This window comes from Myxocyprinus asiaticus, chromosome 34 (assembly GCF_019703515.2).
Source record: "Myxocyprinus asiaticus isolate MX2 ecotype Aquarium Trade chromosome 34, UBuf_Myxa_2, whole genome shotgun sequence".
NCBI lineage: Eukaryota > Metazoa > Chordata > Actinopteri > Cypriniformes > Catostomidae > Myxocyprinus > Myxocyprinus asiaticus.
The window spans coordinates 9,999,767-10,020,857 of NC_059377.1; the positions used below are offsets into that span (position 1 = coordinate 9,999,767).

Consider the following 21,091-nt stretch of genomic DNA (forward strand, 5'->3'; position numbering starts at 1 on the left):
ATGCAACCACTCATTCAGATTTTCTCTTCGGAGCCGAACGGTCATGCTCACTGAGCTGAATTCCCACGACTGTTCATTCACCTCTGCTGGATCTGATGGCGTATTTCAGCGGCTTCTCCCCCCTCTGCACTGGTGCACTGCAGAGAATGCTCCTGGGCGCTTTGGCAGAAATAAAAGAGTATATTTCTCTAAAAGAGTATATTTCTCTAAAAGAGTATATATATCTCTAAAAAAGCGGCACACATGGAACGTCTTTTTAAAGATGCGTCTTTTTAAAGATGCCTTTCCATTTGTGTGTTATTCCTGGTTGCGCTCGTTATCTCTCGCCTTCTGACGGTCACGATCGCTGTCTTTCATGTCTGGGCACTGCTCATGCAGAGACAGCGTTCGTGGATGGGTCATGTACTTATTGCGAGAAAATGTCCATGGCAACGATGCGGTCGCGGCTTACCTTCGTAAGAAAGCAAGCTACCCCAGAGGCTCCCCGCCTCGGTCCTTCTACCCATGGGTATGAGGCCAGCGTGGCTAGCACTGGTGGCGATTTGGGGAACCCAATGGGACCACCTCCACCGGGTATCTCCCCGCAGACCTCCCATTCCTCAGCATGCTCGTCTGCCCTGATCGGGCTTCCGGATGAATCTGCCGGCTCATCTCACGGCAAGTTCGACCTCTTATTCGGAGCCCGCGAAGGTGATGAGTTCTGGAGCGCAGCATCGGAGAGCGGGCTCGTCCAGTCGGACGTGGAAGCCTCAGCTGGGCTCCTCCCTTCAGGTGCGGTTGCCCAGTCACAGGCTGATGCGGAGATGGCGACATGCTTTTCCAGGCAGCCACGAGCGTCGGGCTAGATTGGAACCCTCCGCTCTCTGCTGAACCCTCGCGGCTCGATGATTGGTTCCTGGGCTCGTGGCGCCACTCACAGCTACGCCCCGCAACGTTCCTTTCTTCCCGGAAGTGCATGAAGAGCTGACAAGGTCGTGGGAGGCACTTTTTACTGCCCGGTCCCGATCTTTCAGCTTTCCTGCCCTCACTACCCTCGATGGTGGGGCGGCCAAGGGCTATTCGGCAATTCCCCCAGTGGATAAGGCGCTCGCGGTGCACCTATGCTCACAGAGCGCCGCCACCTGGCGCAGGCGCCCAAAGCTCCCATCCAAGACCTGTAGGTTTACGTCGTCTCTGATGGCCAATGCCTATGGTGCTGCTGGACAAGCTGCCTCCACCCTGCATGCCATAGCTCTCCTGCAAGTCCACTAAGCCAAGGCACTAAAGGAACTGCACAAGGGTAGTTCTGCCCCGGGATTGATGCAGGAGCTATGCACGGTGCGGTCTCTCGGGTGGGCGATGTCCACCTGGGTGGTCCAGGAGCACCACCTTTGGCTCAACCTGGTTGAGATGAGAGAGGCCGACAAGGCACGGTTCCTTGCTGCCCCCATTTCCCAAGCTGGCCAGTCTGGCAACACCGAGGACTTTGCCCAGCAGTTCTCAGCGGTGAAGCAGCAGACGTAGATTGTCCAGCTCATCCTGCCCCAGCGTGGCTCAAGATCCCGCACCCCGTCTGCTCGTCGCCAAGGGCGTCCCCCTGCGGTGACTGCACAGGCTCCACCGCAGCCCGCCCCTGCGGTCCGGCCCCGGCATGGAGCCCACCGCAGGATGCAGACGCCACCTGTCTCGCGGCCGCTAGGAACCCGCAAAAGGTTTCAAAGCACCCCTGAGACGGGCGACTCAGGGACGACGAAACCCACTGCTCTGGAGCTGGTAAGCAGACCACTCCATCCCCCGGTGGAGGGCCGGGAGGAGAATCTTTTGTTACCTTTTCATTTAATTGCGCTGCATGCCCAAGAGTCTACAGTACCCAAGAGTTCAGCAAGAGCAGTTTCCTTGTTCCCTGTGTCACATACCCGGTGTGCATGGCCGTCATCACGACCACTGTCCACCACTCCATTTTGGCAGGTTTGGCGCTCCAGCGGCGGTCTCCCCGACCCTGAGCGCCCAGCTGTGGTACAAATCTGCCCCCGATGTGACAGTCTCCACGGGTCACGAGGACAGGCCTCTTCCTCCCCCATCCCAGGCTGTTCCGGGGTGGTTACAAGGAGCCAGGTAAGTACTTCGATGTTCCTGAACTCAGCACGGCCATGACATGGTGTGGCACCTCAGGCTCTGCCCCACCGCGAGGCCCCACCCGCCGGTATGTCTGATGAGACTGTCCCTCCGTCCGAGATGAAGAAGGGGTTTTACAGCCCCTACTTCGTTGTACTGAAAAAAGATGGTGGGTTGCGGCCAATCTTGGATCTGCGAGTACTGAACCGGGCTTTACACAGACTCCCATTCAAGATGCTGACGCAAAGACGCACTCTAGAAAGCGTCCGGCATCAAGATTGGTTCGCAGCGGTAGACCTGAAGGACGCGTACTCCCACATCTCGATTCTACTTCAACACAGACCCTTCCTGCGGTTTGCGTCCGAGAGTCAGGCGTATCAGTACAAGGTCCTCCCTTTCGGTCTGTCCTTGTCCCCTCGTGTCTTCATGAAGGTCGCAGAGGCAGCCCTTGCCCCGCTAAGGGAAGTGGGCATTCACATCCTCATCTCGACGATTGGCTAATCCTAGCTCAGTCTTGGGATGTGTTGTGTGCACATAGGGACCTGGTGCTCTCACACCTCAGCCGACTAGGGCTCCAGGTCAGCTGGGAAAAGAGCAAGCTCCGCCCGGATCAGAGCATCTCTTTTCTCAGTTTGGAGTTGGACTCAGTCTTGTTGATGGCACGCCTTATGAACGAGCGCACACAGTCGGTGCTGACCTGTTTGAAGGCGTTCAAACAGAAAACAGCGGTTCCACTGAAACTCTTTCAGAGAATCCTGGGGCATACGGCATCCTCAGCAGTGGCCACTCCACTCGGGTTGATGCATATGAGACCACTTCAGCACTGGCTTCAGACTCGAGTCCCAAGATGCAAACTGCGTCTTGCTTGGGCAGAGGCCCCTCTGCCCCAGTCTACATGCTTGTAGTAACTCCTACCCCGTAGGGTAGGACTTACCATGGGACTTCTCCACATGGCATACTTCCGACATAGCTCGGCAAGACCATGTGACATATTTCCACTTAAATACCCCCCCCCTCTCTCTGGGCGAGGTGTGGTCTCCTTGGGAGGGACAAACCCTCCTCATAAAGCATAAAACCTGAATGAGCGGTTGCATATCAGCTCCTTTTATACCTGTATGTCCGGGGGAGTGGTATGCAAATATCACTCGCCAATTTTCATTGGCCTTTTATCAAAGACCAGAGGTGTCTCTGGCTCCCAAGAGTGACCCCTAGTGTCACTACATCGACACAACGTCTCGTTTCCTCCATCATTTTCCGGTTTACATTTTGCATCATAGTAGAGCGTCAAATAAGTCAGCTACAGCGAGACCCACTCAAAAACAACATGAAAAACTTTACAGTCACTTGCATTTCTTACTTTCTTTACGTGTTGATTTTGGTGCAGATCAGATGTACGATATAAGTTGCATTTATGGTGCCATCTGTCAGAAGGCAGAAGATGACGCAATTTGCTCCTGGATTGTTCTAACTATACAAGCTCTGCTGTGCTTCACTTTCACCCTTATAATTTCTGTGTAAAGCTTAAAAATAACATTCAGATATAGGCAGTACATAAAGTATAATTTGTAATGTATACATCATTCATGGAACTAATGCTAGCTTGCTAACCTTGGCCATAGTATGCATCTGTTACCCTTTTTTATTTTATTTTATGATGGAAAGGTCTATACCATTTGTTGAGCTGAAAATGTCAGCAAGAGGGTCAGCCATTGGAGAATGCTTGTATTCATTACTCTGAGGGCCCTCTAGACTGGGAGCATGTTTCACTTCATAGTAAAAAAAAAAGATGGTGCCATATTTAAAGATACAGGTGTCAGTCACAACTCTACTTATAAGGTCAAAAGAGCAAGTACCAAGGAGATCGTTATTCCAGTAGCTGTCTGCATCATACACTTTGAACTTTAGTTTATTGGCAATGGTGATCTTAATAGGACCAAATGCAAATGTTTCAGGCCAGCGTGGATTATCATTATAATCTTTAATCTCAGTGCGCTTGATTTGACTGCCAAATGTGACCATCTGTTTGAGGATATCTCCATATAAAGACCATTGGCCCTGATATTGTAGACTTTTAGGGTGGCAAGACCTTATAATTTGACTACAATCACAAGCACATCGGTCTCTTGCACTGCATTTTCTGCCAATCTTGTAAGAGAACTTTTATAAGGGCTTTTTCAATAATGTATTCTTCAACAGCTTTTTTAAATCCTTTCCTGGCATGGTTTGTATCACTGAGCAAAGAAATGGAGGGGTTTGCGAGAGTAGCGCACAATTTTTAAGTTAATTTGGGTGTAACGCACCAGAAAATAGAAGATCTTCTTCATTTATGTTCCCTCCGATAACCTCTGACCAACGTTAATTGAACAAGGTGCTAAACTACATCTGTGCCAATCTTTTATTCTTTTTCTTTTTTTTTGACAAAATTCTGCTTTTGCCTTTAAAGTAACCAAGGTGTAAGAACCAGATGCTTAATTAAACAGGCCATATAAACCCCTATTAAAAGATTTATTCAAAATGAAATGAAACTGCTTTTTCCCTGAGCCACTGAGCCAGTCCTGCCTATTTGTGAGTTCAGCCCATCATTATATAGAGAAGCTGGGCTGTCAGGCAGGACAAAAATACATTGATTGAAAGCCCAATATCCAATAGGCAAACACAGGTAGATCCAATGCAAATAGCACTCATGAAGCTCCCATAGACTCCCAGAGTATCACAGCGTCCATGTGATCCAATCAACATTGATCTTTTGCGCAATTGATTTGGATGGTACAGGTATCTGCCATAAACTACTGCTGAAGCGGAAAAACATGGATAATACGATACTGATATATGATATTTGACACTTTTATTCGTTAAAATATTGAAATGCACAAAGAGTTATGTAATTTAAATAGATTATACAGTATATTACATACAGTATATTAAAGTTGTCATTGCTGCATTTTTTATGACATTTTTGGGGAAGCCCTGCTTCCCTTGTAGTCTTAAAAAAATATTCCATGCTCAATACAAGTTAAGCTCAATCGACATCATTTGTGGCATAATGTTGATTACTAAAAACATTTATTTTGACTCGTCCCTCCTTTTCTTGAAAAGTACAAATCTAGGTTTCAGCGAGGCACTCACACAAGAAGTGAATGTGGCCAATCCGTGAACGTTAAAATACTCACTGTTTTAAAAGTATAGCCACAAAACGTAAACAAGTTTATAGTTATCCAATATCCAATTTTACAACTTTGTTGCCATGATGACGTAACACTCTAAATCTGAAAAACCTAAAATGACTGTAAAAATGACGATTTAAACAATTAATTAAGTGTTTTTATACAATTATAGCTTCACATTTCTGCTTTTAAACCCTCCAAACCTGGCCCCATTCACTTTCATTGTAAGTGCTTCATTGTAAAGGCGGGGTCACACATACCTTTATATGGCAAAATTCTGCTGGCAAAATACAGTCATCTCAATGGAAATGAGTGCAATGGACTTCCGGTGGCAAAGAATTTCATGTTTAGTAAAACTTTGAAGTTTGGAAAACTTTGACAGGCGAATTCACCTTGTTGTCCAATAGGAAGTTTCTTTGTTTGGCAGTGACAACTGTGTGCGCGGTGTTTCATACACAGCCACACAAAATATAAAAAATGGACAAGGATATCATTTTAGCAGAAAGTTTCTTTTAAACGTCACACTCAAGTATAAAGTGCAGCATTAAAAAGAGGCATTTTGGCACTGGCTGTGTTCGGAATTGTATACTACCTATACTACTCATACTACTTCTGCCATATCAGTCAATGGAAGAAATAGTAAGAATAGTATGGTAGTATGTAATTCTGAACACGGCCAATTAGTTTTTTGTTGGTTTGACACGTGTTTCGCCATGCAAAGGTAACCGTACAATTCCACTGGTATGGAAAAAATCTGCTCAGTGCCGCTCACCAAGCAAGAGAACTGCTGCTTTAGGGAGTGTTACAGGCTGTGTTCGCTATGGCATACTTCCCATTCAACTTTTACTGCTTCTGCTACATCAGTCTATGGTAGAAATAGTAAGAGCAGTATGTAGTATGCCATTTCAAACTCAGACTATGATTGTTTTCAGTTCACAGTCAACATAATCCTCATATATGCACGATTACAGTCAGAAAGATGGAAACTTTATTTCCGAATGCCCAAAGTATAAAGACCGTTGATTTGTTGTACTTGTCCATCCAGCCTCAGTATTGTCACAATGAATGCATGCAGTCTTCATTTGTCATGTCTGTTTGAAGTCACTTTTGATCACCCAGCCACAGTATTGTCACAATGAATGCATGCAATAATCATTTGAAGTCATTTGTGATTAAAGCACTGAATCCAGCAGAAACTTCAGCATTATCTTCATATGTTGAAGTGCTTATGACAGACGTCACTGCTTCAGCTCATAGTGATTGGCTGCCACCTGTGCATTTCTCACCTTTTTTGAAGGCATCAACCACTTTTCACACTCGCTTCGCTTCCCTGTCGATCCCACAATCCACTCCATAGGACTGAAATGAAAACACTCACTCAGCTTCAATCATAACGCACTAGTGGAAACTTACTGTAAATGTGACCGTGCATTATTTCAGATATTTGCCTTTTTTCCATTTTAATCCTGTCATGTTTTAAATTAGGCCAATGTGCATGGACCAAGTCATCACGCAGTCCAGAAAAGCTATTCTTAGTATTAGCATTAAGATTGCTCATCTGAAAATAGGCCCACAAACTGCATGGAAAGTATCTTTGACATCTAAAGTCTCCTCATTATTGAGCCTAGAGACTGCAATGTTTTGATCTGTTCCCACCCAATACCAATTGAATCGCTTCAGAAGATATGGATTAAACCACTGGAGTCTTTATGGATTACTTTTATGCACTTTATGTGCTTTTTGGAGCTTCAAAATTTTGGTCACCATTCACTTGCATTGTATGGATCTACAGAGCTGAAATATTTATCTAAAAACCTTTGTTTGTGTTCTGCAGAAGAAAGAAAATCATACACATCTGTGATGTAAATTAGATAATTTTCATTTTTGGGTGAACTATTCCTTTAAATGAGGAAGACTCTTTATGATAAGATAAACCTCCACAGATCAAAATGCACATTCTGTGTGGTTACTTTGACAGAAGTAACATTCTGGTGAAGATAAAAAAAAAAGTCAGCGCTTATTGTGTGAAAAATTGTTGTGACATGCAAACTTATTCAGCACAGTACACAGTATTAAGGAAGCTTTTGATCTGTGACTTTTATTGCTGAATAATAATTCAAACTGAGGAAATTTGGAAGACGACACATCTTTCAATCCCACTCATTATAAATGACCATCAACAAAAACATCAGATGAATGCTAAACTCAGCTATATATCTGTGGGAATAATTTATTAAATTCTGGCCTGTTGCCTTGTGTTGCCTCTGACCATTTCCAATCATGCATACAAGGAGTTAACCTTATACAAATTCCAATAAATATGAACTGGTCTTACATCTGAAGGAACTCAGAAGAGAACTTGAACACTTTGGAATTATCACACAAATTCACCAGTTTATCTTGATAATTTACATTGAAGATCCAAACATTTGTATTCTTTCCTCTGACTCTGCAAGACAAGACTATATAAATTATAGTACACTTAAAGACAGTTGTGAAACTGTGGTTGATGACTCTGTTTCACACATACAGGGACTTTAGAATGCAGAATGAAAAAATAAGTTGTAACATGCAGTTATTTAGCATGGAAAGATACAGTAGTAAAATCACAAGATTTAAAATATAACATCTCAAGACTTGATATTCTATAGTAGTTTGAACTTTATGTTGATAAGGACCTCATTCAGTACAAAAAGGCAGATAGTGTTCATGTTTCAACATCAGCTGTTTAAAAGTGCCATTATTGATTCTAAATAACAGATTTAAAACATAAAGATTATAACATTTTATAAAAATAAAAAAAAATCAAACAGTGACAGATGTGAAATTTATTACACAATAATTCTGGATAATAATTATTATTCTTATTTTATTTTTTTTGGCAAAAAAAAGAAAAAAAAAGAAAAGAGAGCAGAGTTACAAAAATATTTAAAAGAAAACGCTTAGTTTTTTTCTGAAGTGTGATACACATGCTTTAGACTAATATGGCAACAGTGTAGTTTAGACCAGTAGTGTTAAATGCTACACTAGTGTTGTGAAACAGAAAAATACACAGGTCATATAAACTTTACAGAGCAATACACAGGTTAAAACTATCATGTTAAATGTACTTGTGTGAGAAACTCCAGCTGCAAATGAAAAGAAAGTGCACTCCAATTCACTTCTTTGTATATAAAGTAGTTAATATAGGGACAACAGAGTGCACAGTCTGTTTCCAGAAGTAAAAATCCCATTCATTTTCTCCGTAGGGGAATTGATTTTTAACGATAATTTGTAGAGCTTTAAAGACCTACCTAGTGGATGTTAATCAATGGTCTATGCTTCTGCTGAATCCAACAGTCAGTTATTTCGATTTTATTTTTAGAAAGTGTGTTTAATAGCAGAATTCCTGGTGAAGAACTACACTACTTAGCCTGGTCTCATGAAATTACGTGACAATGGCAAAATTGGCTGAAGTTTCCCAGTGAAATTTCAAGCAGGGGGTGCCAAAAGCGAGTGAAATGATGTTGTAATCAGACGAGGTTTTTAAGATGAATATTAGGTAGATGTTTTAATGAGTAAAACGTACCCTCCAACCCAAAACCTTAGCCTAAACCTAAACAATAGTGCTCAAAAAGATAAATGAGAGGTGAACAAAACAGACATCCTTACCCTAAACCAACACCTAAACCTAACCGATAGTGTTTTAAAAGCAAATGCAACATTAAAAGCACATTTAATGAATCAAACACGTAATTTTGTGTCGCCTCTATAGCATTTTTGCTTCACTTTCATTTTGAGCAGGGTTTAAGGCTTGTTCTCCAAGTCCAAAGTCAGAGCTACCGCGGAAGTTAATCAAATTGGAATAAGTGTGTAAATGTAGGTGGGTCTGTAATACAAGTGTTAAAGTGTATCATTTTCAAATGATGCGTTAGAATAAAGTGGTTTGATATAATAACATAGCAGTGTTTATGTAACAGAGTGAAAAATAAGTGTTTATAAAGTCATAAAAAGCCATAGTACCCGTTGAAAGTGAATAAAACATGTGGTTGTTGTAGCGCCTCTAGTGTTCATTTCACCAGGAAACTGCAACAAAATGTAGAAAGCGGCAATTCAGGTCAGAGCTGGTTGGTTTTCATGGCTTAGAACTCTTTTATTAAGGATTTATGAAATCCCTATGGAAGAAATAAATGGGGAAAAAAAAACTTTCCAGAACCAAGAAGGCTGGAAAAATGGTCAGGCACTGCTGCGCTCAATAGGTTCATGACCAGATAACTTGTGTGTACATAAGATTTACTTGATATTTAAATGACACCGATGGAAGAGAGATGATTGCTGTAATGCTCAATACACTGTAAAAACAGCTAATTTACAGAAAAAATAATGGACAAGGTGTATTTATTTTGGCAACATTTTTTTATTGGAATTACCAGGGAAGTTTTTGTAAAAAGATGATGGATTGTGGTTTGGGGTAAATGCAGAGATGCAGAGAGACCAGGTCTTGTTGGCAGCTGTGGTTGAAGCCAACAGCTCATTGTAAAAGGCAGGTGCATTTGGACAACTTCTCATTGCTCAGCAGACCATGTTGGGCAGTGGCCAAATTCTGGATCAAGCTCCAGAAGTTTTTGAAGCTGATGCCTTCCCCTTCTTTCACCCCCATTTGCTTCAGCACTTCTCCAATACTATCAGTCTAGAGCACAAAAGAGTGGAACCATTTATATTTACATTTAGTCAATTTGTAGATATTTTTATCCAAAGCGAACATTTGCACTTTGTCGCCCTCATGTGGCACATTGTAGATATTTGTAAGTATTGTTCCATGAAAGGTTTCCCTTTCAAGTCAGTCATTTCAATGCAGAGTCATTGCTTACTCTAGGGGATATCTCTGCAGGTGTAATACATTTTTGAAACTTAAATCTAAAAATGAAAAGTTCTCTCATTGCTTTAAGAATGTCTCAGCAATTTCAAATAAAAGAAATGTTAACAACACATTCATACTTTTAATTTGAGAACAATTTGTATTGTGGATAATCATATACAAGAGCTATACAGTTATGAATTCTGTGCTAAAGTATTCCCTCTAAATGATAAAGTCTAGCAACTGATTTTAAGTCTAAAAAACGTCATGGTTACTTGTGTAACCTCTGTTCCCTGATGGAAGAAACGAGACGTTGTGTCGATGTAGTGACACTAGGGGTCACTCCTGGGAGCCCGAGACACCTCTGGTCTTTGATAAAAGGCCAATGAAAATTGGCGAGTGGTATTTGCTTGCCACTCCCCCGGACATACGGGTATAAAAGGAGCTGGTATGCAACCGCTCATTCAGGTTTTATGCTGAGGAGCCGATATAAGGTCCAGCCATTTCAGCGGGTAGTTCAGTGTTGTGGCAGGAGGGACACAACATCTCGTTCCCTCCATCAGGGAATGAAGGTTACACAAGTAACCATGACGTTCCCTATCTGTCACTCACTCGACGTTGTGTCGATGTAGTGACACTAAGCGTCCCTATACGAAACGCCACAACTGGCTGAACTGTGTTACGTGAACTGGCGGTGTGTGGTGGGCAGACTACTGTGTGCCTCATAGCCAGCACACCAGGTCGACACGTAACCTCCCCCAACATAGTTATGAGTGTCGAATGGACCTTTTTGGGGACAAGTCGACTACCCAAAAGATAGAGACAGGCTTAAGCCTCTTTTCCCCTTCTTTTTTTCCACTCCCTAAAAAAGAAGGGGGATTATCTGACTGGGCCGCCAGGTCTGGTCGGGGGGGTGTCCCTCCCAAGGGGAAGACACAGCGGAGACCACACCTCGCCCAAAGAGAGGGGGGGATATTTAAGTGGAAGAATAGGTCACATGGTCTTTCCAACCATGTGGAGAGTCTTCAAGGTAGATCCTGCCCAATGGGGGAGGGGTTACTACAAACATGGAGACTGGGGCAGAGGGGCTCTGCCCAAGGAAGACGCAGTTTTCCAACAGGGAAACGAATTAGCGGAAGATATATAATCGCATGGGGTTAGCCTTACAGGGAACCGCCACATGCGGAGCACCTACCCAAGAACAGGACTCTTAATTAGCATGTGTACTGGGCCGGCAGTGAGTCTCTCCGAAAACTCGACTGCCACAGGGCTCGGAGGAAGTCAACCAGGGAACAAAGTTTGTGAACACTACAGGAGGGAACACGTCTTCAGCTCCAAGGGAGGTGGAAGGCGCTATGTGCAAGCGATACACCTGGCCAGCTATCCCGGGCTTATTCGCTTGTGTTGTGTGCCACTACCTGGGACGAAACCGGTTCCACCCGGAGGTTGTAGAACCTTGCAAAGGTGTTGGGTGTTGCCCAGCCCACTGCTCTGCAAATGTCTGTAAGAGAGGCACCTCTGGCCAGGGCCCAGGAAGTCGCTACACCTCTGGTAGAATGGGCTCGTAGCCCTACCGGGGGCGGCATGTTCTGGGTGAGATATGCCATAGTTATGGTGTCAATGAGCCAGTGGGTGATCCTCTGCTTGGAGACAGTGCTACCTTTCCGCTGTGCACCAAGCAGACAAAGAGCTGCTCAGAGATTCTAAAGCTCTGCGTGCGATCCAAATATATTCATAAAGCGCGCACCGGACACAGCAACGACAGGGCTGGGTCTGCCTCCTCCTTGGGCAGCACTTGCAGGTTCACCACCTGGTCCCTAAAAGGGGTGGTGGGAACCTTGGGCACATAGCCCGGTCGGGTCTCAGGATCACGTGAGAGTAACCCGGACCGAACTCCAGGCACATTTCGCTGACAGAGAATGCTTGCAGGTCACCTACCCTCTTGATGGAAGTGAGCGCAGTCAGGAGGGCAGTCTTCAAGGAGAGTGCCTTAAGCTCGGCTGACTGCAAAGGCTCAAAGGGGGCTCTCTGTAGACCCTGAAGAACTACGGAGAGATCCCATGAGGGAACGAGTATTCAGCCTCCTGGTGCCTCTTAGGAACCTGATGATCAGGATCGTGCTTCCCTAAGGACTTACTGTCGACTGCATCATGGTGTGCTGCTATGGCGGCAACGTACACCTTCAAGGTGGAAGGGGACAGCCTCCCTTCCAACCTCTCCTGCAGGAAGGAAAGCACTGATCCGACTGCGCATCTCTGGGGGTCTTTGTGTCGGGAAGAACACCACTTAGTGAACAGATGGCACTTAAAGGCATACAGGCCTCGTAGAGGGGGCCGTAGCCTGAGTGATCGTGTCTACCACCGCGGGTGATAGACCACTTAGGTCTTCTACGTCCCGTCCAGGGGCCAGACATGGAGATTCCAGAGGTCTAGGCGCGGGTGCCAGAGGGTGCCCCGTCCCTGAGAAAGAAGGTCCTTCCTCAGGGGAATTCGCCAGGGGGGAGCTGTCACGAGGAGCGTGAGGTCTGAGAACCACGTCTGGGTGGGCCAGTAGGCTGCTACCAGGACGACCTGCTCCTCATCCTCCCTGACCTTGCACAGGGTCTGTGCAAGCAGGCTTACTGGGGAAAACGCATATTTGCGTAGACCAGGGGGCCAGCTGTGTGCCAGCGCGTCTATGCCGAGGGGAGCCTTGGTGAGGGCGTACCAGAGCGGGCAGTGGGAGGATTCTTGGGAGGTGAACAGGTCCACCTGTGCCCATCCGAATCGACTCCAAATCAGCTGGACCACCTGAGGGTGGAGTCTCCACTCTCCCCTGAGGGTAACCTGCCATGACAGTGTGTCCGCTGTAGTGTTGAGGTTCCCCGGGATGTGAGTGGCTTGCAGCAACTTGAAGTGCTGCTGACTCCAGAGGAGGAGATGGCAGGTGAGTTGTGACATACAACGAGAGTGCAGAGCGCCTTGGCGGTTGACATATGCTACCGTTGCCATGCTGTCTGTCCAAACTAACACATGCTTGCCCTGGACCAATGGCCGGAACCTCCACAGGGTGAGCAGAATTGCCAACAACTCGAGGCAGTTGATGTGCCAATGCAGTCGCAGTCCCGTCCAGAGGCTGGCGGCTGCGTGCCCATTGCAAACAGCGCCCCAGCCCATTTTGGAGGCATGTGTCGTGACCACGACGTGCATGGAGACCAGTTCTAGAGGAACACCTGCTCGTAGAAATGAGAGGTCGGACCAAGGGCTGAAAAGATGGTGACAGACCGACATGATGGCCACGCAATGTGTCCCGTGGCGCCATGCCCATCTCGGGACTCGAGTCTGGAGCCAGTGCTAAAGCGGCCTCATATGCATCAACCCGAGTGGGGTGGCCACCACCGAGGATGCCATATGCCCCAGGAGCCTCTGAAAAAGTTTCAGTGGAACCGATGTTCCCTGTTTGAACGCCTTCAAACAGGCCAGCACCGACGGGTGTGCTCGTTTGTAAGGCGCGCCATCAAGGAGACTGAGTCCAACTCCAATCCGAGAAAAGAGATGCTCTGAACCGGGAGGAGCTTGCTCTTTTCCCAGTTGACCCAAAGCCTTAGTCGGCTGAGGTGTGAGAGCACCAGGTTCCTGTGTGTGCACAACATGTCTCAAGAGTGAGCTAGGATTAGCCAGTCATCGAGATAGTTGAGAATGCGAATGCCCACCTCCCTTAACGGGGCAAGGGCAGCCTCTGCGACCTTCGTAAAGATGTAAGGAGACAGGCATAGGTGTACCGCGAGCACCTTATCCACCAGGGGAATCGCCGTATAACCCTTGGCCACCCCAAAATCGAGGGAAGTGAGAGCGGAGGAACTGCGGAGTCGGGGCCGGGCAGTAAAAGGTGCCTCCCACGACTTCGTCGGCTCCTCATGCACTGAATGGCACTGGAGCAGGGCGCGGCTGCTTTGAGTGGCGCCGCAAGCCCAAAAACCAATCATCAAGCCGCGAGGGTTCAGGGGAGAGTGGAGGGTTCCACTCTAACCCGACGCTCGCGGCCGCCTGGGAAAGCACGTCCATCATTTCGGCATCAGCCTGTGACTGGCCGATCGTCCCCGAAGGGGGAAGCCCAGCTGAGGCTTCTGCATCCGACTGGACAAGCCCACTCTCCGATGCTGCGCTCGAGAGCTCATCATCTTCGCGGGCTCCGAACAAGAAGCCAGACTCGCCGTGAGACGAGCCGGCGAATTCATCCGGAAGTCCGACTGGGGCAGACGAGCATGCTGGGGAATGGGAGGTCCGTGGGGGGATACCCGGTGGAGACGATCCCATTCCCACGACCCCCAGTGCTAGCCGCGCTGGCCTCATACCGTAGGTAGAAGGACCGAGGAGGGGAGCCGCTGGGGTGGCTTGCTTTCTTATGAAAGCAAGCCGCGACCGCAATGTTGCCATGGTCATGTTCTCGCAGTGAGAACATGAACCATTCACAAACGCTGCCTCCGTGTGGGTCGCACCCAGACATGAAAGACAGCGATCATGACCATCCGAAGTTGAGAGATAATGACCGCAACCAGGAATAACACACAATCGGAAAGGCATCTTTGAAAAGATGCGTCTTTAAAAAGACGTTCCGTGTGTGCCGCTCTTTTAGAGAAATATATACTCTTTTAGAGGGGAAAAAAGCTCTTTCAGAAAATATACTCTCTAGTTTTTCTGCCGAAGCGCCCAGGGGCGTTCTCTGCAGTGCACCAGTGCAGAGGAGGGAGAAGCTGCTGAAATGCGCCGTCAGATCAAGCAGAGGTGAATGAAGAGTAGTATTCAGCTCAATGAGCATGACCGTTCGGATCCGAAGAGAAAATCTGAATGAGTGGTTGCATACCATCTCCTTTTATATCCGTATGTCCAGGGGAGTGGCATGCAAATACCACTAACCAATTTTCATTGGCCTTTTATCAAAGACCAGAGGTGTCTCGGGCTCCCAAGAGTGACCCCTAGTGTCACTACATTGACACCAACGTCGAGTGAGTGACAGATAGGGAAAGAACATGCGCAATATTAACGATCATTAACGAACATGTTAGCATTAAAATAAAGGTTCAGTGAAGCACTATTCATGTTACTGTACATGTCATGTTAGCATTGTCCTTAATATTTACTTCATTCAACTACTGTTGAATGAATAAAAAAATCTGTCTTGTCAAGCTGTAGAAGCCTGCCATAACATGATCTGGTAACTGAAGAGCTGCGTCAGCCTGACCGAGAACAAATCAACCGCAACCACCATTTTGTGCCGTCAATGGAGCCACACCCAGTGTCCTTTTCTGGTATAACCTGCGTTCAAACTGATCTGTGTAACCAGACCACACCTCTGTTTAAGGGCACAAACTGAAACATTCTCCATGAAACCAACCAATCCATTGCACTATACTTCAACAAGCATTCACCGCAAATGACTGTTAGCAGTTTTGAGTCATTCTTGTCTGCTGGAATGAATGGCAAAATGGAGTTTTACCTTGACCAAATTTGGCAGCTGGGAGGAGAGGAGTTTCTTAAACTCATCTGCCTTCAGCGTAGGCTGACTGTCAGAAGAAGCAGAATGGAATTTTGTGACCAAGGTGTTAATGGCATTCTCCAGGTCGGACAGCTACAGAATTAAGTGAGAGAGACAAAGAATAAAAGAAAGAAAATAGTATATGTGAAGATTTATTACACAGTTGAGACCAAATTGTCTGGGACAGAGGTACTATGTTCTTCAAAGCAATTCATAGCGACTAGAAAATAAGTAGACAAAAATGGCATTTCAAATCAGCAAATACTTCCTTTTAAAGATGGCAAATTACATGATTATTTAAAAAGATAACACTACAAGCAAAGTTGTTCCCTCATTTGACTGGCTTCTATTGTTACAACTGTCTCATAAATAAAGGCACAAAGTCTTGATCTCTGAGCTTCTTTGCTCAATCTCAGTAAAAATTATAACTGACTTAGACAGGTAGTGAAAGAAAACATATCTATTTCAATAACACAATCAATTTGAACATAAGCAAACACATAAGATATCTTCTTATCAATATTTGGAAATTATTATATAGGCTTCGGTCTGTTGATATCTGTTTCCAGTGGTCATTTCCAAGCAAGCATACAAAATTAATGGGTCAAAGATGTGATGCAAATGTTTTTGATCAGATGTAATACATTTATTTATTGATTAAATATCAATATTTTTATATTTTCTTTAAAAAGGCACATTTTGTTCAGGTGTAACTCTGAGAAACCATCTTGATATTCTTCATAAATTAATGATATTTCTAAAATAAAAAATAAAAATAAAAAATATATATATATATATGTATATATATATATATATATATATATATATATATATATATATATATATATAAGAAGAAGAAGAAGAAGAAGAAGAAGAAAAATATGAACCTTGAAAACTTAAAACTTTTTTGAAATTAACAATATCAGTATTTTTGGATTTTATTAAAAGGCACATTTTATTTAGGTCATATAGAGTAACCATGAGAAAACTTTATATTCTTGACTTAAAAATTCAACATTTGTAAACATTTTGGAGATTAACTTGCATACACTCTCATTTATTCAAGGTACGATGAAAGTATTTTAATACCTTGTACCTCATGGTTACACCACATGATATTTTTAGTCATTAAATAAATGTTTTGTTGGTTTTTTGTAGAAAATGCTATAAATGTTTTTCAAAAAGTATGAAACTGACATGGACACAAAGATTACATTTATACAAACTTGACATATTTGTTTTAATCAAGATTTTTTAAATATTTCACATTTTTATCTTCTCATACAATCTTATTGGCATGCACATGCATGTTCTTACACTGATTATGCTGAATAAGCTGACAAAGTGTGTGGTCATGTAAATGCATCAACAGCTTTCCTATATCAATGTAAGTTTCAGTCTCTTCGATAAGGTGTTGGGTGTGTGTGTGGCCGAACTCTCACACAAGTGTCTGCTCTCGTCTTGTTTGTTGATTGGCATGAGTGTATATCGCCTCATTGTCTTGGCGATGTGCGCTCATGCCAATCGGATGTTTTGCCTGCTTGCTTCTCGGTCTTACGTTATACCCTGCCTCCTTGTTTGCCCATTATTAGTTTATTAGTCACACCTGCCCTGTCTTGTTAACCTGTTGATTTCTCTCCCTATTTTAGTCTTCTCATGTGTGCTGTCGAGTGCAGATCGTCTTGTTTCTTGTGATGTGTATCTTGTTTTCTAGTCGGTCATGTATGTCCTTTATAGTGTTCCTGTTGATCCTGATCCCCAATATGGTTCCTGGTCCAGCCGTTCCTATTTTCCTCTGCCCCGGTCTGGATTCACCTGTTTCCCCAATGGGGTAGTTTTAGTTCCCCTTCATGGGATTTTGTTTATTTTATTAATAAAGTATTTTGGGGGGGGGGACTTGGGTAGCTCAGAGAGTATTGATGCTTACTACCACCCCTGGTGGTCGCGATTAGTGGTTCTCGCTCTCAATGGGGCTCGTGGTAAGTTGTGCGTGGATCGCGGAGAGTAGCATGAGCCTCCCGTGCTGTAAGTCTCCGCGGTGTCATGCACAGCGAGCCAGATAAGATCCATGGAATGACTGTCTCAGAAGTGCCACCCGGATTGAGGTGAGTAACCGCGCCACCACGAGGACCTGCTAAGTAGTGGGAATTGGGCATTCCAAATTGGGAGAAAAAGGGATCAAATAAAAAAATTATAAATAATAAATAAGTAAATAATTTAAAAAAATTAAGTATTTTTGGTTTTGGACTCAGCATTTGGGTCCTCATCCCTGCTACACCACCATGACACTTAAAACACTCAGACTGGAATAACATGTTTGTTGTATGTTGATCATTTCACTCAAAATATCTAAAGCGTGTTTTTTTCTCTCTTTCTGCAAAACTATACAAAGCAGAGCACAATCAATGGACTCAACTCCTTGCTTGCTTTCTCTCACACAATTATTAGGTATACCTGAAATACCTGCATGTCAGGTCATAACTGCCAGCCCTCTGCACTTTATTTACCTAAGCTGAGTGCTTATAAGGGCAACCATTTCCCTGTTTTGTTAAGATGAAAGTAGGTTGGGATGCTACTTAAAACACATTAACTGTATGTTGTCAAGCGTATTTGTAAAACACACACGCACACAAAAAAACTTTTGGATGCAGCAGGCCAACGTTTATCACTTTGACACTGACACTTTCTAACCTTAACTGCAAACAATTTAAAAAATCTGATGGGATAGTTGACCATGGCCATAACCAGCTATGAAGTCACCAGTTATACCCGTATGTCCGGGGAAGTGGCATGCAAATTCCACTCGCCAGTGTTTGGGGCTCCCAAGAGCAACCCCTAGTGTCACAACATCGACACAACCTCTCGTTCCCTCCATCAGGGAACAGAGGTTATGACAGTAACCAAGACGTTTAGACAGTTGGCTAGATGACCATGACGAAAAATCGGGACACAGTAAGTGTCCTAAGTGAAATCCTATTTGAAAACTTGCTCTCTCCTTGCACAGTTACATTCTCTCTTCCCTCTCGGGCCACAAGGGCGCCCACTATATACTGTACGTCTAATTGAGTAATAACAGCCTCCTGAGTCTTTTAGTATTAAATATATATATATATATATATATATATATAATTTGCTTTGGGCTTAGGGCTTGGGGGCCCTAAGTGTCTGCTTATAGGCTACCACTTAAAGCTAGAAACGGCCTTGGTATAAAGTATGCCAAATATGCAAACTGGCCATGATCAGGGTTGGGGAGTAACGGAATACATGTAACGGGATCACGTATTTAAAATACAAAATATAAGTAACTATATTCCACTACAGTTACAATTTAAATCATTGGTATTTAGAATACAGTTACATTCAAAAAGTATTTTGATTACCGAAGAGATTACTTTGCATTTTATTGTCATTTGTTTCATTTAATATTTAGTCCTTTCAGATGGAAAACATTTATACATATAAATGATGCAATCAAAAGTGCATTTGAACAGCGGTGAAACACTTTCTTATGATGTGTTACATTCATACAAGCAGACAAAAAAGTAAGTTTAAAGTAAGTCTGGAGCAGAAGAAATAGAAATAAACCTTGTGTAAATTGTCAGCTTTATGCTAAGCTAAAATGCTATTTCTAGCCATTTTACATGCACGTTACCAGGAACAATCATATTTTTTTATTAAGAAAATTCACGTTAGATCATAATTTCTTTTTTCTAGTAAGACCTTTGATATTAGGGCAAAAATCTTATTCTTGATAATCATTTTTGTATTGTTTTCCTGTAAAAATATCTAAAAATCCTTAAAACAAGATCAATTTGATTTATCTTGTTTTAGAAACAACACTGCATAAGATATTTAGGTTTTTCATAGAATGTATTTTTAACATGTGTATTTTGTCTTACTGTACTGGCAGAGTTTTTATAGTCAGAACAAGTGAAAAAATCTACCAGTGCTGAAGAAGTAATCCAAAGTATTTAGAATACGTCACTGACCTTAAATGACTTAAATGACAAACGTCTTAAATGCCTCTGTCGAAGAGCAGTAACTCAAAGAATCTGATTGAATCCCCTTGATTTCCAGTTCTACACAGTGGCTGTGGCTCAAATCTAGCACGCTGCCTAACTAGACCGCACTTCTGGACATCAAGCACGTTCAGAAGGGTGAGCAAAGGGAACGTAGGCAGCTCACTATATGTTTTGACATACAGACATACAGTGTCGTTTGCATTGACAAAATTGCATATGCTTCATTGCAGTGAATTTCTCGATTCATATGGCCTAAATTAAAATAGCAGTGCCGGAACTGTAAATAACTTTGTTAGTCGTTACACAGTCAGTGGCACTTACTTTTTGAAAACACATTAAAAAACGAAAAGAAAAGAAAATGAAGGTCAATGTCAAGTAAAAACTTTATGAAGTACAATAGCCTTTATAAAACAAATTTTAGTCTCTTTGAAAACAACATATACTATACCTTAGTTTGAGAAATTGTTGGCAAATTTTAAATGCGACGCTTCAGCAGAACAATCCGAAGCGCAGCTTAAGTAAAACACTCCTAAATTCATATCTGTATAAATCCTGATATAAATGTACATCATCAATTGTGGACATATAGTAGCATATAATGTGAACCACATACCTTTGTCGCCATTTTACTTTTTTTTTCTCTCTCTCTCTCTCTTGAAAAACTTTCCTCTTCCCGTCGTGAAGTAATTGTTACTTTACTCTCTCAGCATACCATCACATCTTGGCTGACATCCTGAATCCTCCCCCTCAGCGAGAGAAACACACACACTCACACACACACCAAATCCACCTTCCGTGTCAGTGACTGCTATGGGAAAAATTATCCTGTAACTCGACGCTTTCAGACAGTAAACCTAACGGGGCGGAGACGATCTAGTTTCATACAGCTTTAGCCTACACTCCACACTCTTTTTCCAGGTTTCCACATAACACATTTTTGTTGATGGATAAAACTTTTGGAAAAGCAGAGACTTATTGCTCCTTTGAGATCACATCTGGAAGTTGAAAATGGTTTTCAGTGGGCTTGTCTTTGCATTGGGCTTGTTCCTTTACTTTCCTTAATGTCTTTGTTTTTAAGAAGTTAGTATGCGAAAAGCAGGTATATATTTTCCGCAATAAAAGTATACAGTATTCTTTTTACAGTGAAACTGTATTCACTGGTCAACTGTGCATTTTTGGGCATGCTGTTCTTTCCAGGAAGCTTTCAAAAGTAGGCTACAGGAGGAGTCCCATTGAGAAAGGTGTGTCCATGTGGGGATCAAAATTCACTGACTTTGGCTGTCTGCCTGTTCTTGTTTTCTTAACTGTTCTAGAACTGCACAGGCAAGAGCATGCTCAATATTTTAGGTGGGTGCACTGAGAGTATGAGACATGACACACCTTTGACAGCATTACTGGAGTGTATGCAACACACAGCGTGTATAAACACACAAATTTACATATAAATAATTGCCATTCTT

At 43.5% G+C, this 21,091-nt stretch overlaps 1 protein-coding gene across 1 annotated transcript; it reads right to left on the bottom strand.

Annotated features, from left to right (window-relative positions):
- Positions 1-7,330: 7,330 nt before the first annotated feature.
- LOC127424876 (protein S100-A13-like) lies at positions 7,331-20,433 on the bottom strand. Its single transcript, XM_051670388.1, has 3 exons — positions 20,245-20,433; positions 15,571-15,702; positions 7,331-9,927 (listed from the first exon to the last, which is right to left on the bottom strand). The coding sequence occupies exons 1-3, from the start codon at positions 20,254-20,256 to the stop codon at positions 9,769-9,771; spliced, it is 303 nt and encodes a 100-aa protein (XP_051526348.1). The 5' UTR covers positions 20,257-20,433; the 3' UTR covers positions 7,331-9,768.
- Between the last annotated feature and the right edge of the window lie 658 nt (positions 20,434-21,091).

Excerpts from the sequence above, each read along its gene's own strand:
- LOC127424876 (XM_051670388.1), bottom strand. Across the intron at positions 9,928-15,570 it reads AGCTGCCAAATTTGGTCAAG|ACTGATAGTATTGGAGAAGT; the intron begins GTAAAACTCCAT and ends TTTGTGCTCTAG.